The following is a 24,657-nucleotide window of genomic DNA, read 5'->3' on the forward strand; positions in this document are numbered from 1 at the left end:
CAGACCCCTAAATTCACTTTAATACAGGTTATGATCCATCCTTTATTTATAATACAGGGGAATGGGAGAACCCATCCCCCAGCCCCTTTTTCAGTAAATGTTTGCTTTGCAGGGGAGGATGGAAATCTCCACTATCAGGAGATCTGAAAAACAAGGTAGGCAAACATCTCTCCGGAGTGGTGCATGTCTAACTAATCCCCATGCTGAAAGAAGACTGATTGACCTCTCAAGGTCCCTTCCTACCCTAATCTTGAAGTGTCTGAGATTATCAGCCATCTACAGACAGATAAACAGATCAGCATTTTCTTCTCAGAGCATGTTTGTGGGGGACAATTATCAAACAGCTTCTTCTACCATCCTTCCATTAAAACTTTCATTTCACAGCTGCTAAACCAATATAAGCCAGAGCAATTCTAAATCACTCAGAAGCTGGGTGATACCTCCAAACGCTCTAACATATCCTTTGTCCCTTTTGATTTTCACAGACTGGGGGAATATGATAGACACAAAATTCTTATCAGAAAAGAATAAATAACCAATCTGTCTTGGGATCTTTGAAAATAATAGCAGGTTTATTTTTGCAGCTGACAAGTGTTAAGAACTCAAGTTAATGGATTGCCATTTAGGAAACTGTTTTCCAAAATTCTTCCAGTCCTGTTGCCTACTTTCCTCTACAGTATTTTAAAGTGATGCTTTGCACAACTGGGAGACCAAAAGGTTGATCTACCTATTTCCTTATAATGCCATTCCTGCCATTTTCTGGAACATCTGCAACAGGGTTTGCTTTATAGTTGTAACTGTGTTCATTATTTATTACCTGCTGCCAAATATAGTGCCAGAATTTTAGGAATAACACCATTAACATGCCCCGTGCTCTGATGACTATTTCTCTATTGACAAGACTGAGAGCTTACACCGCATAACAATGAACTAAAAAGCATGCAGTGATGCATTAAAATGGCAGAACTCAATTTCAGGCTTCAAAACATTCATGAAGCAAATGCCAGTTTGAAAAATGGCAGCTGAGTGAGTTTAGCATGGCAGGATTAGCCCTTCTAATGGTTAAAATCTCAACAGAGCCAAGATCATCGCATGGGGATGCTAATTATCTAAAGAGGATGGTATTTATGTGCAGCATCCAACTGGCCAGGAGCCCAGAGAGGTTGTATCAGTTACAGGCCAAAGATCAAGTTTTTCTTGTGCTGGTCCTAGGGCATTCCAGGTGATACAGCATGGCACCAACACCAATGGAAAAACCTCCTACCAAGACAAGTGGAGCCTGGCTTGCCATCCACCGGCTCCTGTCCCGCCATCTAGTGGGGTATCTCCGTATGTCACTGGCACCCCAATGAGTGGAGTTACATCTGGAGGGAAAACACAGAGGTCTAGTCTTCTTTGAGTCTTCTGTGTAGGTGTTGCTAAGTTAACTGAGGATACAGTTCAGCTCAGTGTCTTCAAAGAGAAAAATCAAACACAGAGGTTAGTTTGCCTCAGGAAAAAAAAAAAAAAAGCTGTTCAGCTTCAGAAGGGCATCTGTGCATAGAAGATAGAAGTTATAACCTTGGCCCAGACTGCAATACAACCAGCAGCTGTGTGGGACAGAGCTGGAAGCAGCCTCAGTGGGGCCATCTTTCCCCACGTCTCAGCAGCTGTGTTTGCCCTCAGGCCCTTTCCTCATTCCCCATCTGCTTTACGTGCTGCAGCTGTGCTATGCCTGGCCCTGTGTCTTGCATATCCCAGCCCTGGCTTGACTTTGGACTGTCCGCTCCACTGGCCTCACTGGAGCACCATGGGACTGAGACTTTGCTGGAGAGGACACTGCTGCCTTGCCACCATCTACACACCCAGCTTGCCTTCCCTTAAGTAACAGGCCTTGCTACTTTGTAAGAACTTGGGTTCAGCTCACTTAGCAAAAGGATCTAGTGGTGAGCCATCTCTGCTGCGGAGGTTAAACAGGATGAATTCCACCCTCATTCTTTGCAAAGCAACTGAAACAGCCAGGCTGGTGCTGACATACTGGGGGGAGGGAGCAGGATTATATGTTTTGGGGTTATGTTTTTTGGGGGAGCAGGGTTATGTTTGTGGGTAAGTTTCTAAATCAACTGCTGTAAGAGCAGATCTCTCTGAAGAGACATCCAGGTTTACTGCCTGAAGACCAAGAAGTGTCCCAGCAAGCACAAGTAGTCAAATCCTTCCCCTTAGGTGTGGCATGTAAGAAACCCTTTCTGCAGTATATCTCTAGTCATAGTCAAAGGACTGTACTGTGTTGTGTTTAAATAGGACTAAAGCAGGGGCTCTACCAGGATTAAAGCTTCCATGCAGGCCCATCTTGCCATGCAGGACAACAAACACATTCCTTTCTGACAATTTCCCTTTTCCAAGCCCTCTTTTTCATTCTGCATAGTGATATAAGAACATTATTTTTATCCAAACTGTATAACCAATTGCCTAAACAGGTGTAAATGACAGCACATAATTCATCTAAGAATCACTGGGTGAGACAGAAGAGGGCTGGAAAGGATCTAGAGGCAGTCTGTCTCTCTGTTGTGGGGTGGGATCAGCTGTTACCCATGTCATTCATGGTAGATCTAGCATGTTTTCTGACCTCACCTGAGCAGGTTTCTGGACTGTTCTCAAAAACCTGCAGGGACAGAGAACTAGGTAGATAGCATACTCCTTGTTTCTCTATTGACAGTACTGGGAAGCATTTCCAATGCCTTACCAAAACTCTCTTACAGCAAAATAAACCAAATCATATTCCTTCTACTTATTCCTGTTGCTTTTCTGAACCCCTGCTGATTAGTCCGTATCTTTTCCAAAGTGTGCTGCTAAAGGTGGAGTCAGCTCTCCAGGAGGTATTAGCAGCATGGACTAGAGCTCAACCCCTCACATCTTTAAGACAGCAGAAGTTTCTTGTATGTAACATCACCACATATATTCCAATATGGCATGGGCTTTTCTTAAAATAGGTAAGACAGGTGATATCAGGAAGAATTCTTTCACTGAAAGGGTTGTCAGGCATTGGAACAGGCTGCCCAGGGAAGTGGGCAGTGGGAAGTGGTGGAGTCCTCATCCCTTGGGGGTATTTAAAAGACATGCAGTTGCGGCGCTTAGGGACTTGGTTTAGTGGTGGGCTTAGCAGTGCTACGTTTACAGTTGGACTTCACAATCTTATAGGTCTTCTCCAACCTAAAAGATTCTATGATTCCATAGTTCTGTGATTCTGGTTCAGCTTTGGATCTGCCAGTACCCCAGATGTTTTCTGCAGAACTGCTGCCCAGTTCTCTGTCCTGTGTCTGTAGCTGATGACATCTCTCTGCACTCAAGAGCATAACATCAGAGCGCCCATATGGAGCATAGCATCAGCTCAGCATCCCCTGGCATGTGCAGTGCACACCCTCACACATCCACCCCCACGGGGAGAGTTTCAGGTAAGCTGGAGTGATGCGTGTAATGTCACAGACAAAAAGGCTTTTCGTAGCTGTGCAGTGACCTCTCTGTCTGTTTGAAGAAGTGCAGCCAGCCGTCTAAAACTGAGCTATGGGTGTATAGCCAAGGAAGCAGCGGAGGATTTTCAGGGACCCAGCTGAACCAGAAAGAAATGTAAATACTGTAACGTCAGTGTAACAACACCTGCATTTCTTCTGAGTTGCTGAGCTGAAGACCTTTCTCATATCCTAAAAAGTGATTCTTTGGGGATTTCTTTATCTATCTATTCCAGTCTGACATATTCTATTTGTGAATAGATCAGACCTGATAAACTACACTGATGCTCAAAGTTCAGTTCTTCCAAGTACCAATCTTGTAACCTGGGACTCTGTCTTAGTACACTGCCAGTGTAGATCCAAATAATGACTTTTGGCTGAACATCCAAAAATCTCCAAGGATTGCCAGGGACTGAAAGGCTGGCTATATTGTGTAACCTAATAATAAGAAGGTTTAGGACCTCTTTAGTGCCCTTAACCCCCGTGGGGAAAGAACTTGAACAAAAGCAGTTAGAACTACAGTTTCCATCTGGGTATGTGGAAGGCAGGGCTACGAAGTCCCAGCTCCTGTTTCAGTCATAAATTCCAGCCAGATTTGTGAAGACACAAGCTGATCACAGGCTTGTTGTGCATCTTCTCTCCCAGTGCAAGAGTCAGGAGATGCACTGGGGAAGAGGGCACTGGGCACTGCCAGGCTGCCCTGCCAGGCCTCTCTACAGTGCCAGGTCTCACTTGGTTGTTTAGACTTCTATTTTCCAGTTTCTCTCTACCAGGATCTATCTATAGAGATACATAGATTAAAATATATATAGATAGAGATAAATAGATATATATATCTATATAAATATAGATAAATATATCTATACACTTATATACACTGTGACTGTCTCAGCCTTTTACAAAGGTTAGAAGAATGTCCCTTAGGTCTTAGCCAAGCCCCACCTCTCATTTCCTTCCACTGACTGCACCTGGCTGGAGACTTGGCTGCAGGCAGGATCTCCTCCCTTTTGATACAGCTCAGTGGGAGGGGTCACAATGAGCTGAAAACGTACTGCTCACTTAGAGAAAGAACAGTGAAGTATCAGCTGTCATCTGCCATTTGAATCCAAGACACAAAGTTGTATCATGCCCAGTTGCTAATATTTGGTGAGAGTAACACTGCAATACTTCACAATGACCTGTGTCTTCCATGAGAAAGGATTCTCCTGAGACTGCGGACACCTGCCTAGAAAATCCACCTCAAGTGATATTAAAAACCCCATCTATAAAAACACAGGACTTTCATCAGTGCTTGGGGATTCACATGTCTCCAAAGATGAAGTACACTGTCAGGATAACCTGTCATTTCCCACCTAAAAATATCCTGCTGCAGAGGGACTACCTTTTTATCCTAACACTGTGGAATGTGTTAACCTTGCCTGGATATGAGAGGCGTTTGAAGGGGCTGCCTGCACAGACACAGAAAGCAGGTGTGGAACACTCAGGGTTTCTTCAAATGATGCTGATTTTGGGGAGGGGGAGGAAGGCATTTTTAATATCAGCACATGACAGAATTATCTCTTAATATGGCATCACAGGAAATTTTTAGCACTGGTACCTCAGTAAAGTGCTTCTTGCAAAACCTACACCAATTAAAGTATCACTAATTTAGTCCTGGGATTTATTCAGAGCTGTCTGAGTTTGAATCAATTTTAAAAGCCACTCAGGTTAAAAGGATGAAAACCTTGTCATGTCAACACTTCTGGTCTCATTTAAAGGTTTTTTCCACTTGATATTGATTTAGCATAACTTCACGTCAAATTGATGTTCACACAGGAGCCTTGACCTATTTAACTGACGCATTTTTAAGTAATACCTCCTACTTCACAGCTGCAACTCTGAATAGAGACCTACAGGCAAAGCAACCTGAAGGTCCATCTGTCTCATCACTTGTGCAAAGGGTTTCTACCCTGACTCCAGTAGACAGGGCCAACCGCTGAATTTGTAAGAGGTTTCGATACTATAGGAAGATCCCTTTTTCTAGAACAATCTCTTCAAATGAAAACCAAACTGAAGCACACCTACTAAATGGATGTTTTTAGCTGCATATTACACTATGAGAAGGAGCCAAATGTTCCCCTGTCACTCAACCCACTGCTAAAGATATGTGGTTTGTATAAAGAGGGGCTCTTATCAAGCTAGCTGCTGCTAGAAAAAAAAACAGATAAGCTTTTGAGCAGAAGTCCCTTCTTCAGGTCTGAGATAGCAACAGTAGGGGAAGGTTTTTTCTTGAAGGTGAAAACCAGCAGAGAATGACTGATAAATTTAATCAAGATTATGTAAGCAGCTAGATGATCTTGAGAAAAAAAAGGGGGGGCACTGATATCTGGAGCAAAGGAAGAGATAGCAGGGGAGGAGGAGATAAAAGGTGAGCACAAAGAAAGCCTTGTGTAATTTACTGCCTGAGGAGGATGAGGGACAGGGAATTGTACCCTGTGCCCTAGTGTCTCTGTCAAGTCCAGGATCATTAGAAACATTAAGCATTTTAGGTCCCATAATGTCTTTTGAAAGTATTTTGTCATGTCCCCTAAGAATAAGGGTTCAAGGGAGGTCTACATTTATTTCAATTGTGTCAGGCTGCTGCAGTGAAGTATGTGCAAGTGGAGGAAAAGAGGCCTAGGTATTACTGTGCTTCTGCCTTTCATCTTGACCCTGACTGCTGGGCTTAATCTCTCTTATTTTTAAGTCGTTGTAAATAAGTGAAATTTCTTCACTGTGAGGGTGGTGAGGCACTGGTACAGGTTGTCCAAAGAAGCTGTGGATGCCTCATCCCTGGAAGTGTTCAAGGTTAGGTTGGATGGGGCTTTGAGCAAACTGATCTAGTGGAAGGTGTCACTGCCTGTGGAAGGTGGGTTGGAAATGGATTATCTTTAAAGTCCTTTCCAACTCAAACCATTCTATGATTCTATCTTTGCAAAAGTAATGAAAAATATACCTGTCCCAACCAGTCCTTTCACAAGCATACAAGTGGTGTCTCCAAACATACCCAACTTGATTAGTCTGAGGCAGTAATAACAGGAAGAGTCTAAGAGCTTCTTAATTATTTGCCTATTAAAAATAAATCATTTATTTGGAGAAGGCACAGCATTTAGTACCTGTCACAACCCTCACAAGGTGTCGAGCTCCTCAGCAGTGAGGACAGCCCCACTGCAGTTAAGTCATTACCGATGATGGAGACCACAGGAGAAGGCAGTCAGGCCAGCCGGTACCTCATCAGGCTGTGAACAGAGGGAGCATCACAGGTTTTTCCAAACATCACCTGTTTTACCCATTTTAAGAAATGCCATATTGGAATACGTAAGTGGTGATGACACTGTGCCACCCCCAGCTCTGCAGGCGACTCACAGCAGCTCTTCTCCAGGTGTCTGAGAAAGGCTCAGAGTGGTTCTTCTTCAAAACTGAGCTTATGCCAGAGCTGAAGAGCCAGCAGGGATCACCACCTGTACCCACACTGCTGAGGCTGCACCTCAAATCCTGTGTTCCATTCTTACCACGAGAAAGACATTGAGGTGCTGGAGCAGATCCAGAGAAGGGCAACGAAGATGATGAAGGGTCTGGTGCCCAAGTATGATGAGGAACGGCTGAGGGAACTGGGGAGGTTTAGTCTGGAGAAGTCTCAGGGGGAACCTCTACAACTACCTGAAAGGATGGAGTGAGGAGATGGCTGGTCTCTTTTCCCCAAGTAACAAGTGACAGGATGTCCTGGGTTCAGCAGTAGCAGTCATTTTTCTCCTTCTTGGTAGCTGGTGCAGTGCAGTGTTTTGACTTTCGGCCTGGGAACAGAGCTGACAGCGATGTTTTGGTTTGGCCAAGGACTTTGTGAACCTCATGCTCTGCCAGGGAGGAGGGAAGCCAGGAGGAAGCAGAGACAGGACACGTGACCCAAGCTAGCCAAAGAGGTATTCCATACCACAGCACATCATGCCCAGGATGTAACTGGGAGTTAGCTGGAAGGGCTGGGAGACGGCAGGGTTGGAGGAGGTATCGGTCGGTGCTTGGTCAGGCTGGACTTGATGATCTTAAAGGTCTTTTCCAACCTAGCTGACTCTGTGATTCATTGCCAGGTCAGTGGAGCACTCAGAAATCTGAGGAAGCAGGGTACAGCGACCTAGCAGACTGCCACTCAAGGAACACAGGCCGCTACATCGACAGCCGGGCCTCACCTGAGGGCAAAGAGGCGCTGGCCTTCCACTGCAGCTCCCCTTGCCCCGTCAGCAGGGGCACTCAGGCCTCCCGCCTGTGGGTCGGGGGGGGCGGTTTGTGGTACCGACCCCCACACACACACACACACACACACACACACACACACACACACACACACACACACACACACACACACACACACACACACACACACACCACACACACCACACACACCACACACACCACACACACACACCGCAGGCCGCCCCATCACGGCCACCAACCGCCCCCCCCTCAAACAGCCGCGCGGGGGCGCCGCGCGGGGCGGAGCTGGCGGAGCGCGCGTGCGCGGTGACGCGCCGTGCCGTGCCCGCTATATGAGCTGCGGCAGGCGCTGACTCGGCCCTTTCCGCCGAGCTCCCGCCGGATCTCGGGTCGCTGCGCAGAGACCGCGCCGCCGCGCCTGCCGCCGCCATGATCATCTACCGGGACTGCATTAGCCGTAAGGGCGGCGGCCCCGCGCCGGGGAGGGGGCCGGGCGGGCCGGCCGGGCGGGAGGTTGCTCTGGCGGGAGGGGAGAAGCGGCTGGCCGCGGCCTGCGCCCAGCTGCTGGGCCTGCCGGTGCCGCGCATGTGCACTGCGGGGAGCCGCGCCGGCGATCGCGGCGGCGGGGGGGGGTAATGTACAGTCCGGGCCGAGGCCGTGCGGCACGGGCTGGAGCGCTGGGTCCGGATGGGGGTGACGGGCAGCCGGAGCGGGGCCCGAAAGGGCGGTGAGGGGAGGCGGCTGCGGGGACGCGAAGGGCGGAGGCTGACGCGGCGGCGCCCGCCTGTGTGTGTCCGTCCCCCCGCAGAGGACGAGATGTTCTCGGACATCTACAAGATCCGGGAGGTGGCGAACGGCCTGTGCCTGGAAGTGGAGGGGAAGGTGAGTAGCTTGTCCACCTCAGGAAGGGACTATGGCGGGGAGGGAAGGCAGGCCTCGCCGCGGTGACTCAGAGCCAGCCTGGGGCTGGGGAGAGGGTTTGGCTTCCCAGCGAGGGGCCCTAGCGGGGGGAGCACGGCCCGGCCTGGTGCCTGTGGCTGGGACAGAGACGGCTGCTACCACGGTTGCTGTGTGAAAGTTCAGTGCTGGTGGTGTAGTGAATGTTAGGTGCTGGGAGAGGAGCCTGGCTTAAAAAGCCTGTGCTTGGGCTGCAGTCAGGTTCCTTGCATTTAACTGTGGCTCTGAAGTCATGCCCTGCTGTCAGGTCATAGATGTGTAAGAGCGGTAGCGTTAAGATTTTTGCAGAGCCGTTAAGTTTTTTGATGTCTCTAAATCTAGATGGTCACCAGGACAGAGGGTCAAATTGATGACTCTCTAATTGGTGGCAATGCCTCTGCTGAAGGTCCTGAGGGAGATGGAACAGAAGCCACGGTCATAACTGGTGTTGATATAGTGATAAACCACCACCTGCAAGAAACCAGCTTTACAAAAGAATCCTACAAGAAGTACATCAAGGATTACATGAAAGCGTAAGTGTCAGCAGGCTTTTTCTTTAAACGGGATTGCAGAAGTTTTAGGTTGCTGAGATTTTGAAAACAGTGTTGAACTTTGTTCTTGTAGTAGGTGTTAGTTCTGATACAGGTACCAAACTTGCTGTGAACTTGAGTAATGTCTTAATACTTGGCAAAACTGGAGCTTTAAAGAATTGATAGTGGAATATCTGAGATTATCTTGGCTGATGTACAGGACCTGTTATGTGCTTTGAATGTTATTTGTAATCTTACTGTTTTCTTTTGGATTTATCAATACCAGGTGTTCATGTGGAAGGGGGTGAGGTGGTGAAGAAGAGCTTACTGAAGTATTTGTAACTTGGCAGTTTAAATGCCCATAAATAACATGTGAATGGAACTTTTGCTAATTCAAGGTGTGACTTCTGTTGCTCATGGTTCAGTGGGTTAGTACTAAAGGAGAAAAGGCTGTGATGCTGAGAGAGAGTACTGCTTGTGCTGTGAAAATGGTTTGCAATTTTTTTTGTCTACTGTTAGCTTGGAAGTAAAATGAACTTGACACAAGTGTCAGGTACGGTTCTGCTAATTGACTAGCAAAGTTAAAATTTTGGGGCTTTAAGAGTGAGTGGGGCAAAAGCAGCAAAATCAGACAGTTTGACTGCTAACAAATCTTTCTGCTATGATGTGATGCTGCTCAGTGGAGTTATTAAGCTGGAACATGTTTTCAGATTTCTTTTTTTTTTTCCAGAATCAAAGCCAGACTTGAGGAACACAAGCCAGAGAGAGTAAAGCCTTTCATGACAGGGGCTGCAGAACAAATCAAACACATCCTTGCGAATTTCAAAAACTACCAGGTAATGAAACTTATGTCTCCCTACAGTAGTGTGGCAGTGATACAAGCTGTGGTTGGTTCATTGGCTGAACTAGCTTGTTGAGAATTTTGAGGACTCTGGGAGTCAGGACATGTAACTTGCCCTTCTTTGGGGGTATTAGAGACTCTTGAGAGTCAGAGAAAAGAAATAGCATAGAATTTCTTGGGGTGTTTGCGTATCTCATTTCAGTTTGCAACGCTTGTAGAGAACTGCATTTGTAGCTAGCACCATCTAGGAGCCGAGGAGTTTTAAGACTTAAAAGATGTATAATTTTGGCACCTGCTGTGTCTTACTCTGCTCTTCATAACAGTGTGGTAAAACTATAGAATGATAGAATGTTTGGGTTAAAAGGGTACTTAAAGATCATCTAGTTCCAGCCTGCCTGCCATGGGGAGGGGCATCTTCCCCTAGAGCAGGTTGCTCTGAGCCCTGTCCAACCTGGCCTTGAACACTACCAGGAATGGGGGACCACCACAGCTTCTCTTGGCAGCGTGTTCTACTGCCTTGATCACCCTCACAGTGAAGAATGTCTTCCTAATATCTAATTAGTTCCACCCTCTTTCAGTTTAAAGCCATTCCCCCTTGTCCTATCACAAAATTGCCTTGTAAAAAGTCCTTCTCAGGCTTTCTTGTACTCCCTCTATGTACTTGAAAGCTGCTCTAATATCTCCCTGGAGACCTTCTCCAGGCTGAACAAGCCCAACTCAGCCTGTCTTCACAGGAGAGGTGTTAACAGCCCTCTGATCATTTGTGTGGCCCTCCTCTGGACTTGCTTGAGCAGGTCTGTCTCCCTCTTGTGCTGGGAGCCTCAGATCTGAATGCAGCACTGCAGGAGAGGTTTTACAAGAGCAGAGTGGAAGGGTAGAGTCACCTCCTTTGACCTGCTGGTCATGTGCCTTTTGATGCAGCCCGCATACAGAAGCTTTTTGGGCCTCAAATGCATGTTGAGTCATGCTGAGTTTATCAACACCCTCAATCAAGTCCTTCTTAGGCTGCTCTCAATCCAGCCTCCCCCATCCTGTATTTGTGCCTGGGGTTGCCCTGACCCAGGTGCAGGATCTTGCACTTGGCCTTGTTGAACTTAATGAAGTTCACACTGGCCCACCTCAAGCCTGTCAAGGTACCTCTGAATGGCATCCCTTCCCCCTGGTGTGCTGAATGCTGAGGTACTTAGGTGGCACTAAAATGGATAAGCTGCAGAAAGCAAAATCCCTGCAGCTGGTGAGGGGGAGTTTTAAATTGAACTTGGAGATGTTATAGCTTTCTTGTGTAAAAAGGCACTTTCTCCTGGTAATAGCTCATTAAATGTCTCAGTAATGTGTTTCTTTGAAGTTCTTTGTAGGAGAGAACATGAATCCAGATGGTATGGTGGCTCTCCTGGATTTCCGTGAGGATGGTGTGACCCCATATATGATTTTCTTTAAGGATGGCTTAGAAATTGAGAAATGTGTAAGTACTGGGTGAATGTGCCCAACTACATGATTAGTTCTTTCAGTGCACCACTTGTTCTCTTGTGTCCTTGTTAAAGTTGAACAGGAGCTGCCAGCTTAAACTTTAAAGGTTGAAGTCAGTACAGCCTAATTGGTGCTTTGTGTTACGCACAGTGCCTGAGACTTCCCTCATGTGCTATTCAGTTACACCAAATGGGAAGTAGTTTCACTGCAGTGTTCATGGTGACTTCATGGCTAAGAAATGCAGAAAGAATTGCCTTTCTGAGATGTAACTGTGTGATTTAAAGACAATGTTCTCTGAAATGCACCACAACAGGGTGTTAATTGTGAAATATCTTATTTGATCATGTTCCTTCTTTTGCTTATTCTGGTGCCATTTTTTGTTATGCAAGAACTGTGTTTAAAAATTGCCCTAAATTCGGGAACATGGTAATAATCAAGTACTTCACCTTATACTGTCTGAAATCTCCAGCTGTTTGAGCTCAGGCATCTCCTGTTGTCTGCTTTATCTTTAATGACTCTTTGTTGGAATGTGGTTGCAGCAAAACAGTCCTTGGATCACAACACTTGCATTTTTAGGCTTATTTGGAGTGCCATGGAATTTGCTGTAGACTGGTAGTGTGGGGTTGCCACTTGCTTTGCCCAGTCATTGTGGCCTCATGAAGTCTGTTTATAGCCAGCTAAATTTATCTGTAAAGCCTCCTAGAGGCTTGCTGGTATGCAGGTCTTGTAAAGATGAACCAACTTGTAGTGTGGAACACAAGCCCAACTAAAGGAATGCTTTTATTGGCCAGAACAGACACGGCACCTCCTGCAGCCTGCCTGAGGGGAGATAATACCTCTTCTGCACTCTGGAACAGGCAGGCCTAGGTCACCTGGAAGGTGCCTCCTCAATGCAGAAGCTTGTGTTCATCTCCCCTACTTGGGCAGACCTTTTGGATGTGTAAATTGGGTATCTCCATCTCCTTCAAGATGGAGTAAAAGAAATAGTAGCAGGGTGTTCTAGTGGGAGGCAAAAAAAACCCTATGACAGCTTCTTGGTACAGCTCTTGTAAGAGGCAGTATGTACATTGTAAGCTTCAGTACTTGTTTAGGATATGCTCTTAATTGAAAGGAAACCTGAAACTTGGTGTGTCAAGCAAAAAGGGTATGAATGAGTATCCTGTCTGGCTTGCTCAGCAGCTGCCAGTTGCTCTGTGTGATCGTAAGAATGATCAGCATCCTCTGATAGACCACGAGCACTTTTCCTGTTGCTCTCTGGTTTGCACTATGATGCGAAAATAACTTCCTTGTGCTTTCTGCCTGCCAGCCTATGGCAGCTCAGATTGAATTAGGGAATACACAAGTAAGTTATAGAAACTTACTGTCGTGACCTTGAACTAACATCTGCTACTCTTGTTTCAGTAACAAATCAAACAGTATGGTTTTGGATCACCCGTCTTCATAGCTGGCTGCTGTTTCTTCTTCATCGGCACAACACCAGGAATTGGCAATGTCTAACTGGACTGATGTCATCTTGAGCTTTATTCACTTATTTTGACCCTGATTTGGAGTGGAGGCATTGTTTTAAAGAAAAAAAAAACAACAAACATCTGTCATGTAGATTGTCTAAAATAAAACTCATTTAAATCCATTCTAGGTGATGGCTTTTGGTCTAATGTGTTTCTTAGGGTGACTTGCAGGAGAGGTTGCAGCAAGTTGTTCCAGGATTTGGTACTGTCAGTAGCGTAGCCTGGTCCTAGCACACTATGGCTTGACGACAGACTTCATGCAGTTTCTGCCTGTGATACTGGACTGCAAGAGCAGGCTAAGGTCAATCAGGCAAAGCCCAGGAAATGTCATCATGATGGAGTGGATCACCTTCATCTTTCATGATTGCAGAGACTTACCTCTGGAAGAGATACCAAATTAATAACAAAACCCAAGAATGGAATGCGTGCTGCTGAGCTGCTTTGTCAGACAAGGATGTTTGAGTCTGTTCTCAGCTGTAGTACGACTTCAGGATCAAAGTAGGAGGACGGATGGAGCACGAGTTTAACACTAGCACTCCCTCTGAGCCCAGGTACTGGGAACACTGTGAGGAGAGGGTTTTCCAATGCAGGCTGGCTGTGGTATTGGCTCCTGTGTATCTGACAGCTGTTCAGGAGCAGATTAATGAGAACTCCCAAACTGCAGGATTTTTGGGGTGTTCTGTACTTACTGGTGAGAGAAATGTTAGAATGGCCTGGCCCTGTCCTAGGCTTATACACAGCAGGTGTGTCTGGGCTTGAGACTTAGCTGAGTGTTGATAACTTGGTGTTCCTGCTGTGTTCCCCGTTAGGAAGTGCATCTGTTTGACAGACCTGGAGCAAACAGCGGTTGCTCCTCTGGTTCTTGCTGAGATGCGACAGTAACAGGTTCCTTGCGCTTTCTGCCTGTCTGAACTTGTGGCAGCCTGGATTGAATAAAGGAACACAAATGCCTTTGCAGAGCCCCAGATGGGGCTGGGGGGGTTATGTTGCTGCTGACAGCACAGGGATATTGCCTTGGGCTGCAAATCACCCATGATTTTCTGCTGTGGTGGAGGAAGAGGTACAGGTTAAGGTGCCAAAAGGGGAGGGCATGACCTGGTTGCCACCTGTTCATCTGTGAGTTCTTAGGCTTCCACTGCAGAGTTTTGGCATCTTTGCTGCCTTCTGTCAGGTTTGGCCAGAGCTAGGTTTCTGCAGGGGGTGAGACAGATGAAGCAGCAGGCTGGGAGGAGTGAGATACTGGCTGTGGAGGAGGGAGGGGAGAGTGGCCTACTTATCTCAGAGGTTCCTGTCTAGTTTACATACTCCCTATTTTAGTTGTGTGGGAACTTCATTTACATATCTTTCACCTTCCCAAGAAGGGGGCTTGGACCAGCTGCACTTCTGGCTGAGATACAGTAATGGTGTCATCCGAGCAATGTAAAATGATGCTCCTCTGCCTTCACCTTATGGGGTCAAAAGGCAGGTTCATAGCCTGAATAAAATCACTGAGTGTACTCTCTTTCCTTGCAGAGGGTTTTCTAGTGGGGCCAGGTGAGGATGTTCTCTTATGTTTTGTTAAAAGCTGTGAGCCTTGAAGGGGAGAGCAAGTACTTGCTTAGTCTGAGACTTCTGCTTCTCAGTGGAGTAAAGTTGGTGTCAGCAGGGCAGTGCTTGCGTGGCCATGCAGCCTCTGGTCTTGCTATGCAACCCCTAATATCCCTGGCTCCCATTTCCAGTGAGTTAAAACATTCAAAACTGAGTGGAGGGAGCTGGCATGTGGGAATGGAAAGGGCTTTTGCCCTGGTTTGACTGGTGAGGATGGGATCCCCAGGGAACAAGCCTGAAGCAAATTGTTGTGTGACAGTTGAGTACGAATGAGGAGGTGCTTTGAAAAACAGGTGGTTTAAAAACATGCTGAGCACAGCCTTGCTGTTGGGTTGAATGGCCTAGGGCACATTGTGAGCCATCATCGCTACTCCTGGCTAATTGGGATGTTGAACTGGTGTGTACAAACGTGTAGCCAGTAGGTCATAGTCTCATGCTTTTCTACAGGGTGGAGCATATGACGGCAAGTCTCTCTTCTCTCCTGTTGTAGGAAAGTCACTTCAGAGGCTCTTGAGATACAGAAGGTGTTTTTGTTCATCCCTCCAGTGAGCTGCAAGAGAAGTGGTTTTGCTGCTGGCTACGCTTCCCAACAGTGCACTGCTGCCTTCAGTTTCCCAGGGAAATGGACAAGTCTCACTGCTCGGGTGCCAAGCCTGCCAGGCAGCAGGGAGGAGAGGTTTAACTACCCTTGATGGCAGAGACAAACCATGGGGGTGACAAGCAGTGGTCTGGGTTGTGCTGCTGTGGCAGCTGCCCACAGTCAAGGCAGGGTGAGGGAACGCTGAGATCCGATGCCTTGTGGGAGTTGCTATGTGCTGTGAAGTGAGAGGTCTGTGGCTGGTAAATGCACTTGTCAACAGTCTGTGCTACAGCTCTGAGGTGGAAATAAAGCTGGTGTGTTTCCTTGCAACCCAGTTCCCCTTCTTCTGGTGCCTCTTCATGCAGCTGTTTTCTGGGTACTGAAAAGCTAAAGTTACTGGAGAAGGCAAAGCTTCATACTGCTGTAATGCTACAGCTTTGGAGTTACTGAATTGATGAAAATGCTGCATCATAAGAAATTACCCTGGTGCTTCAGTTCAGCCTGAACTGAAGGACTTCATCCCTGGTAGTGTTCAAGGCCAGGCTGGACAGCGCCTTGAGCCATCTGGTCTAGTGGAAGGTGTCCCTGCCCATGGCAGGGAGTTGGAACTGGGTGAGCTTTAAGGTCCCTTCCAACCCAAACCATTCTATGATTCTGTGACAGCTTTAAAACCAGGTGGGTGGCAGTTCTGGAGCCTTTTGCAGCCCTCAGCTTTGGCACAAGGAAAGAGAACCCGTAGAGGGAAGGTCCTACATGAATAGATGTAGGGAACAGACTTGCTGCTGCTGGTTTGGAGCAGGTGAGGTGCCTCCACTCCACCTTAGGCTGTGCTTTCCCAGATGCAGCTGCTGTTGTGAACTGAGATGTTTCACCCTGCACCAGCCAGCAAGTACATCTCTATCGCTGCTGGCCCGCAATAGGAGAACAGCATTTAAACACGGTGTTCATTTAGCTCAGAGATAAATGTCTTGATAGGGGTTAAAAAAAAGCCTTGCCAAGGCTGGAAGTCTGCCATAAACCACCCAAAATCCATTGCTAGGAGCACAATTGTGCTGGTTTGTGGCCCCTGCACCTTGGCTGCCTTTTGGTTGTAGTTGCAGTTGGGAGCTGTTAAGGAAAGATCACAGCCAAGTGGCTGTGGCCAGGGCTGCAGGCCAGCAGATGCTGGTGACCTGGAAGTGTCTTATGCAGGAGTAGGAGGATGTTGTTGAGGATGTGCATAGCTGATGTGTGTTTCAGGCCATTAGAGCTGCATTCATCACCTGCTTACAGCAGAAAGGAAAAGCAACCCAAGAGCATGAAAATAGTCTAAAAAGGGCTATATCAGCCTCACTGATGAGGTAGTGGCTGAATATGGTGAGAAAAATGCTGAGCAATAGTTTCTCTGCAGCCTCCTGCTGTCCAGGGGGCCAACAGCTGGGATTTGCTTCCTGGTCTGCTACTACCACCAGCAGCAGCAGCACGAAGAAGCAGAGCTGGCATTTCAGAGCGTAGCCCCTTTCCTCGGCAAGGTGTGTGCAGGCTGGCAGCACTGCCAAAGCAATACAGCTGCCGGATTTTTATAGGGAATGTCCAAAAAATCATATGTCCAGAAAGGATTTAAGGATTAACTTCCCAAATTCTTTGTAATAAGAGTAGTTGAGAAAAGGCCATGTGAAGCTGGATGTTCCCTCCCTGCTCACTGGATGTACAGCAGGCAAAACACTGCTGCTGCTACTGGAATAGGCTAGTTCAGGGGCTGAGGTTCATTTCCTTTTCTTACAGCAGTGCCTGTACCTGAGCTGGGCACCTTTGGCCCCTCCAGTTGAGTCAGGGTTTGATGATTCTTAGCTTCCTGCAGCCATATGGTCAAGCTGCCCACAAAAAGGCATTTAAGGGGTCAGTGCAGCCCTTTACCCATTGGTTTGGGCTGCCCTGGCCCAGCAGCCATCTGGCAGCACATCCAGTTCATCTGTTGTGGTGGGGCTTAAAGTCTTCAGACCCCCATAAACCCACCTGAGTATTAAGCTGAACAGGCAAGTTGCAGCTGCACATGAGTAGAAGGGGTTTGTGTTCATGGCCACCTCGGTTACTGCAGTCTTTGGGAAGGACACACAGGAGGGAGATGTGGCTGGGGGTGCTTGTGCTGGTGGACCCTGCATGGATAGAGCCCTTGCTGCTTGCAGCCTCTCCCATTGCTGGACTATATATAGTCTCTTCCTATAAATAGCTTCCTCCAGGCTTGGCTGGGTGGCAAAGGGAGGCTTTTCAGGAATCCATGCTGGCTTTTATGTGAGCCTCTCTGGAGAAACAGATGTGTGAAGCCCAGGCTGGGTCAGTCTCATTTCTCACCCCCAGTGCACTGGTGGAAGCAGTTGGATGGATGCAGACATAGGCCCAGGAGGCTGAGGAAGGACCCTCCATCACTTCCTTCATTGTTTTTAATCAAGCCTTTGCCCTTGCCTGTTGCTCTTGTGCTTGGTACTTGGTTACCTGTCTTGGAGCTGCTGGAAGCTTCCCCTGCCTCCTGGAGGTGCTCATGTCCCTGTAGAAATCCCACTCATGAATGAGCTCCAGAGGTAAAACTAATTAATGGGATAGAGGGGGAAAAGGAACAGTCATTCTTTTCAAGATTGAAAACAAACTACAGCAGCTTCTCCCTTCTATTTATTTGCCTGTAGTTGCAAACTCATTATCTGCAGAAGCCCAGACCCCTGTGTAACACTGTCAGGAGCAGAAAGCCCCTCTCAGGTGGCTGCACTTCAGTTCTTTGTTCCAATGCAGTGAGCTCAGAAAGGTTTTGAGATTGTTGAGATTTGAAGGTGGAAGAGTTTGACCTTGAGCCAGACAAGAGGTGTGAACCTTAAGACACTTGCTGCAGCACTAGGTGCTGAGCTCTTCAGGAAAGAGCCTTTTTTGATCTTTCCTATTTCAGTTTGTCATCCCTGTGGGAATAATTAAACACTCCCTAAGAAGGCTGGCCCTGCAGCCTGGTACCCACACTCAGTTTGAGTTAGGAGAACCAAGAAAGTCCTCCAGTCCTCTTGCTGATGTGAGGAATGGGGCAGGTTGTACCCAACCACAGCTCTTGGAAGCAGAGCCACCATCCAGGTGAGCCCAGAGCAACAGCTCAGCTCTGTGTTAGTGAGAAGAATGATTTGTCAGGAGTCAGTAAACATAGCCAGTAATGAAAATGCCATCCTGGAACAGAGACATGAGGATGTGGGTGGGCTCAGCTGATGCACGCAGGAGGTACCTTCAGCTGGAGCCAACTCCAAGCAGCTGGTGAAGACAACATGCAGCTGACTCAAAGCATGGATGGCTTTTAGGGAGCATTCATTGGGACCATGGCAGCTAGCAATGTCTCAACTGGGGCAGCTGTGTCATGGTTGCCTCATAGCTCATGTCCATGCCAGCACCACCTAGGCTTACCTCGTATGAAGTTTCTCATTACACAAATGGGCATTTGGGAGAATCACAGAATCGCCTGGGTTGGAAAAGACCTTTAAGATCAAGTCCAACTGTTACCTCAGGACTGCCAAGTCCATCACCAAACCATGTCACTAAAGGCCTCATCTACACAGTTTCTGAACACTTTGAAGGACTGTGACTCCACCACTGCCCTTGGCAGCCTGTTCCAATGCCTGAGCAACCTTTCAGTGAAGAAATTGTTCCTAATACCCAATCTAAACCTTCCCTGGCACAGCCTGAGGCCATTACCCCTTGTTCTATCATTTGTCACATGGGAGAAGAGACTGACCTCACCTCACTACAACCTTTCAGGCAGCTGTAGAATGATAAGGTCTCCCTGAGCCTTCTCCAGACCAAATACCCCAGGTCCCTCAGTTGTTCCTCATCACACTTGTGTTCCAGGCCCTGCACCACCTTCATTGCCCTTCTCTGGGCCAGCTCCAGCACCTCAATGTCTCGTGAGGGGCCCAGAACTGAACACAGTACTCGAGGTGCGGCCTCACCAGTGCCAAGTACTGGTGCTAGAGAGTAGGCTTTTAGTCTCATTTAATGGCATGTAGCACACTGATAATTCTGCTCGTGCCTATGGGACTCACACGTGGACTGATGTTTTGACCACTGATATCCAAGAACAAGCGGACAGACAGCAGCACATGGGAAGACCAGCAGGGAATCAGTGTTCATCACTGCTGTGAGTTCAGGGTTTAAATTAATCCAAATGTGGGGGCCGGGGAATCAGACTTGAATGCCTATGAGCCTCCTCCTCCTCCCTTTTGGCAGATGGCAATCCTGCTATCCTGCCAACAGCACTTGCTAAGGACCCCTTGCACAAGCAGCGGAGCAGAGCTGGAGAGGTTTTGTTGGTTGGTAAGTGTTGGATCCAAATGAGGCTGCCCCAGATGCTCAATCGTGATTGTAACCTTGCATGAAATTTGACCAGTCCGACAGTGCCGTGAGTTACCACAGAAGGGAGAATATGGGGCCCACAGCAGCGGGTTTACCCTGCTGCTTCTGTCTAGGGTGGTTTGTGCTGCAAGACCTCGGCGTGGCTGCAGGCTGGATGATGACCTACCAACAGCAGCTAATAACTCCACCTCCACATTTACTATGTGCTCCCAAAAGGCAGGAACCAGCAGTGTGCTAGAACACACAGCACAGGTCCTGATGTTGGCACAGGAGAGCATCTTCAGTTCCTAGGTCAGCATCTATGGGGGCTCAGTTGTACCCTTCCCTCATGCCACATGGATTTAGTGGCTGCTTTTGGAGCTAAAATTCCAGTCACACCCCAACAAGCTAGAAAGCCTTTAAATTAAGGAGGCAGGTAAAAGAGTGCTTCAGGAGCTGCCTGGTTGCTGGACTGTCCACTGGATAGCTTTTATTAGTTTATCCTTGTATAGCATTCCCTAGTTCCATTTGTGAAATACAGTTTCCTCGCTGTTCCCCATTTTATCTTGAAACCTGGTGCTAGTCCAGAGAAGGCTCCAAACACACCAGAGCACCTTGGCTTTCCCCAACCCTTCTGTTGCTTGTTGGTTGAAAACTCATTTACTTCTAGCACTCTCCATATTTGTAATGATGCCCATAAAAAAATCAGTCATTTGTAAAACCCATAAACCCCAGCATGCTCTGCACGCTTTCCAGTGCTCCTAAGTAGAGCCTGTTTACCCTGTCCAAAGGCACTCTGCAGATCAATAAAATACCTACTCATATCTTCTGCCATTTCACACTGACTGATTAGGTCCCTCTCAACTGAACACAAATTGTGAAGCAGTAAACTCAAATAAAACCAAAACTACATTCCTGCTAAGCTAATCCTGCTGGGATCCCTCTAAAGGCAGCCTTTTCCCTCTGAAACAGCACGGTTATTTTTGCCTGCAGCACTGAATTACAACATTACTATATCAGGATTGCGTGCCCTGCATGGTTTTAGAAGACCACATGAGGAGCAACGTAAGGGAGAAGCTGACCTAGATTTTTTAGGTACCTTAGCTGCTCAAACAGGATATGAATCCAACAGAGGAGCCCAGCACATGGAAAGCAGAAGTCCTCATCCAACATGATTGTGAATGCAAGTCTCCAGAGGACCTGAACAGCATGAGGAGGACAGCAGTGTGTGCAGGCTTTGGCTGTTGCTGGGGGGTACATCACATACCGTACATAGCAAGACATGAAGGCTGACTTCCTGGGTTCCTCTTGGCATCCTCAGGTATCTCCTGCAGCCATTATCAAGCTGGGTCCTGCTTGGAGAACCTGAGGAGATCTGAGTCAATGAGTTATGAAAGCACGCACACATCCATGGAACGTGGCCTGCTCTTCCAAAACTCTCAGCAGTCCACCTCCTACAGTCCACCTTCTAGGAACTGGTTGCTCCATGCCACAGGAAGCTGAGCACCAGCAGGAAGTGTTCCTGTGGAGAGATATATACACACACAAGCAATACTAGAGAAAAGTGAATTGAGCAATAATGTGTGACTTGTGCGTAAGGATCAAGGTTGTTTCACAGACCTCTAAAGGCATCTAACCGTGCTCCAAACCTTTAATTGCTTCCAAGTGGACCAGTAATGGACTGTTAGCTTTTCATGCAGACTGACTGTTTTATTAGTGTGTGCTGAAGGGATGCACACACCTGAAGGACCTGAGAGAATGTGAAAGTTGTGCTGTAAAACCTCACCTTCTGCTTCATTTACAGGTGTATCAACAAGGTTTCCACTGTTTTCTTTGCCTTTTTTTTTTTTTTAAACTTAAAAGCTTTGAGGATCAAATGAACTAGTCCCATCCCATCTGCCTCCCTGCTCCTTCCCAAAAAGGATGCTGAACAGACAACCCCTGCAACATGCATTCCGAAAATGGGGAATAGAGACACAAATACCTCAAGCCATCTTGCCCAAAACACACAGTAACCCAGTGCCAAAGCCAGCAATAAAAACTGTCATACCTATACTACCAGAGCTTGTGTTCAGTTAATAATGTAGAACATTGTGTGGTACAAGTTAAAATAATGCTTTTATTGATATGCTTCAACATAAAATGTGTAACATCATCAAAACCAAACAGAAATCTATTCCTTGATGAACTTACTTATTAGACAGACGTTTCACTTTTTTTTCTCAGTAATCACCTGGAGGAGTCACTGACCTGGCTATCAAACAGCCTTCTCATTAGGGCTTTTAGCTGTGTTCATTTGTTCCCATGAAGTCTAAGACTGTGATGAGCACCGCAGCTGTGGCTGTTCTTCCTAAAGCCTGATCCCAACAGGAGCACCATGTCCAACCCACCCAAACAGCGCACAAAGGGTTGTGTACCTTTGCAGCTTTGCAGACAAAGCCCTGACAGATCCCAGCAGAAGGGGAGGTAGTTCTGCTGGAATGCAAACACACAAACTTACAGGTTATTCTACTACAGTTTCCTTCAAAGTCACTGAGGCTCGGAAAATCCACAAAGCTACCAGGAAAAAGTAAGATCAGAACTCAAAGGATTTCTAATAAAGATAAATCTAAACCAAGTTTATTCTAGAAATATTTTTTTCCTGTCAAAACAAAAAACACTTGTAGAAACATACAAGAAATATCCCTTGGGAGAAAAAAAAACAAAACCAACAAAGCTATGGAAAATAACAAAGTATCATCTGCCTTGATTTAACCTGCAGAACTGTGGTGCTCAGTCCTGTCTGTAAACCCACCACAGTTACCTCAGTGCAACCATTCTAATTCACTCTTGCTTCGTAAATGCCATTGTTAATCACTCTTGTCTTCTCCTTGGTAGTGCCTGTATTCTGGCTTCAGCTCCCAGGTGTTTTTGTGGGTCCCCTTCACATTGTAGATGCCTATTTCTCTTAAAATTTCTTTCAAGTAGATCTGAAAGGAAAAAAAAATCCACATTATACAGGCAGGCAATCACCACGGCTCCTACAGAGCATCTCATGATCTGCTCCATCACACCGACTTGGTTCATAATCATCAAATGTCACTGGGCAGCAAGGTGGGCTGATGGGCACAAACTTGTGTGATAATGACTGAGGCTTCAACCCCCTGGCAGCAACAGACCTGCTGGGGCACAGAGAGGCAGGTACTCCCTAGGTGGATGCTCCACAGGCTGCTGAAATGAAGCTCTCCGTGCCTCTGGGAAGGCAATACTGAGGTTATAGAATCATAGAATGGTTTGAATTGGAAGGCACCTTAAGAGTCATCCAGTTCCAACCCCTTGCCATGGTCAGGGACACCTTCCCCTCGACCAGGTTGCTCCAAGCACTGTCCAGCCTGGCCTTGAACACTGCCAGGGATGGGGCAGCCACAGCTTCTCTGGGCAACCTGTGCCAGTGCCGCACCACCTTCATGGGGAAGAATTTCTTCCTTATATCTAATCTAACTCTACTGTCTATCAGCTTAAAGCCATTCCCCCTTGTCCTGTCACTGCTTGCCCTTGTAAAATGTCCCTCTCCAGATTTCCTGTAGCCACTTTCAGTACTGGAAGCTGCTCAAAGTTATCTCACACATCTTCCTCCTGCTTGGATCCCTCCAAGCTCTTGGCTTTCTGTCTTGCTTTGGTTGGAATTATCTTGAAACTCCCTGCCTTACTGAGACCCCACCAAAGCCAGGAGCTGTTGGTTTTCATTCCTTTGTGCAAAGCCTGAAGCATTTTACTAGGTAAGATTTAGAGGAGAGCTGAGTAGGTGCCAAAGAACTTTCTAACATATTCAAATATTAAGGCTAGGGAGGGTAATTAAAGCCCCCCAAGTTACACCAGCAGTATAACCTTCAGCAGCAGACAGCTCGCTAATAGCACCCTCCTTGACCCTTTATAATAAACACCCGTAATTTGTTTCATATTTTAAAGAGCAGTTTGCCTGCTTGTTTGTTTAAATATTAATGGCGACTGATGCAAGTAGATTGCCATGGCAACTGCAGACACAGCTTAAGAATCCCCACATTACATTCAGAACTGCTTTACTCTGAGCAATTTAATCCTCTTTTGAGTGCATACATTGACCTGGGGTTACTGGAACCCTTGTATCTTTTGTATCTACAGTCCCACTAAGCTCAAATAGCAACGTCTTCAACTCATCAAAAAAAGCAAATATTTGTTGATGATACAAGAAAAAAGGGAAGGCTGATTGCCCAGTCTCTTCCTCACACTCTGCCTATTTTTTGCTAAGTGGGAAAATTGGGCTTTTAATTTATTTCCCATTCTCAGTCAGTCAGAAAAAGTCTCTTTTAGAGAAACTGATCATTACTCGCTCTCCAAGTACACGTCAAAAACTGACAAAGCAACAAAACCCCAGATCCCACGCCAATGACAAGACTCCAGGTGGACTCATGGAGCAGAATTCTCCCTGAAAACCTATCAAAGCAACGAGGGGTCTTTGTCAAGAAGAAAGCTGACCCCATCAGACTGCACATACAAAGTAGTTTCTCAGGCTCTTTTCTTCGAGCAGAGCGGCTGCGCGCAGGAGTAGGTCATTTTGCACTGCGGGGATGGCTCGTCAGTCTCCGAGGGTGCCCAAGGCAGACCCCAGCAGGTGGCAGCAGGAGAACAATGTACAGCTCAACAGAGCTTCCCACGTCTCGACTAGCGCAGAGATGCTGTCATTACTCATGAATGTGCCCGCTACGACAGCAATTGGTGCGCAAACATTTCTGTCTGATGACACTGCTGTTGTGCAACGCATCTTTTAAAGGTGATGAAAGCAGGTGAAAAACAGTGTGGCCAGCAGGGTGAGGGAGGGCATCCTCCCCCTCTGCTCAACCCTGGTGAGGCCACATCTGGAGTACTGTGTCCAGTGCTGGGCTCCTCAGTACAAGAAAGACAAGGAGTTACTGGAAAGGGCCACAGGGATGATGAGGGGTCTGGAGCATCTCTCTTATGAGGAAAGATTGAGGGAGACTGGCTTGTTTAGAGAAGAGCAAACTGAGAGGGGATCTCATTAATGCATATAAATATCTCAAAGGCAGGCGCCAGGAGGATGGTGCTGTACTCTTTTCAGTGGTGCCCAAGGAGCATGGACAAGGAGCAATGGCCATGAACTAAAACACAAGAAGCTTCACCTCAA

At 47.1% G+C, this 24,657-nt stretch overlaps 2 protein-coding genes, 1 long non-coding RNA gene and 2 other non-coding genes across 6 annotated transcripts in view; 3 read left to right on the forward strand and 2 right to left on the reverse strand.

Annotated features, from left to right (window-relative positions):
• Nucleotides 1–545: 545 nt before the first annotated feature.
• Nucleotides 546–6,995, reverse strand: LOC134157929 (uncharacterized). The gene is made up of 2 exons (XR_009962535.1): nt 6,793–6,995; nt 546–1,489 (listed from the first exon to the last, which is right to left on the reverse strand). It is a non-coding gene; the product is annotated as an uncharacterized LOC134157929 (long non-coding RNA).
• A 1,006-nt stretch (nt 6,996–8,001) lies between these two features.
• TPT1 (tumor protein, translationally-controlled 1) lies at nt 8,002–13,116 on the forward strand. The gene is made up of 6 exons (XM_062607403.1): nt 8,002–8,169; nt 8,521–8,594; nt 8,991–9,181; nt 9,909–10,014; nt 11,365–11,481; nt 12,888–13,116. The coding sequence occupies exons 1-6, from the start codon at nt 8,142–8,144 to the stop codon at nt 12,888–12,890; spliced, it is 519 nt and encodes a 172-aa protein (XP_062463387.1). The 5' UTR covers nt 8,002–8,141; the 3' UTR covers nt 12,891–13,116.
• On the forward strand, nt 12,699–12,828 carry LOC134157934 (small nucleolar RNA SNORA31). Its single transcript, XR_009962539.1, has one exon. It is a non-coding gene; the product is annotated as a small nucleolar RNA SNORA31 (small nucleolar RNA).
• Nucleotides 13,117–13,806: 690 nt separating the features above from the next.
• On the forward strand, nt 13,807–13,942 carry LOC134157935 (small nucleolar RNA SNORA31). The gene has a single exon (XR_009962540.1). It is a non-coding gene; the product is annotated as a small nucleolar RNA SNORA31 (small nucleolar RNA).
• Nucleotides 13,943–21,595: 7,653 nt separating this feature from the next.
• The window catches only part of GTF2F2 (general transcription factor IIF subunit 2), a 99,012-nt gene continuing 95,950 nt past the window's right edge, over nt 21,596–24,657 (reverse strand). For both annotated transcript variants that reach the window (XM_062607399.1, XM_062607398.1), the window contains one exon: nt 21,596–22,465. In XM_062607399.1, the coding sequence (XP_062463383.1) occupies nt 22,346–22,465 (120 nt within the window). In that variant the 3' untranslated portion in view covers nt 21,596–22,345. The remainder of the gene's footprint in view (nt 22,466–24,657) is intronic.

Source organism: Pezoporus occidentalis, unplaced genomic scaffold, assembly GCF_034315485.1.
Source record: "Pezoporus occidentalis ecotype Australia unplaced genomic scaffold, CSIRO_AGI_Poc_V1 ctg122, whole genome shotgun sequence".
Classification (NCBI taxonomy): domain Eukaryota; kingdom Metazoa; phylum Chordata; class Aves; order Psittaciformes; family Psittacidae; genus Pezoporus; species Pezoporus occidentalis.

Excerpts from the sequence above, each read along its gene's own strand:
- TPT1 (XM_062607403.1), top strand. The coding sequence starts at position 8,142 with ATGATCATCTACCGGGACTGCATTAGCC. Across the intron at positions 8,170-8,520 it reads CTACCGGGACTGCATTAGCC|AGGACGAGATGTTCTCGGAC; the intron begins GTAAGGGCGGCG and ends GTCCCCCCGCAG. Across the intron at positions 9,182-9,908 it reads ATCAAGGATTACATGAAAGC|AATCAAAGCCAGACTTGAGG; the intron begins GTAAGTGTCAGC and ends TTTTTTTTCCAG.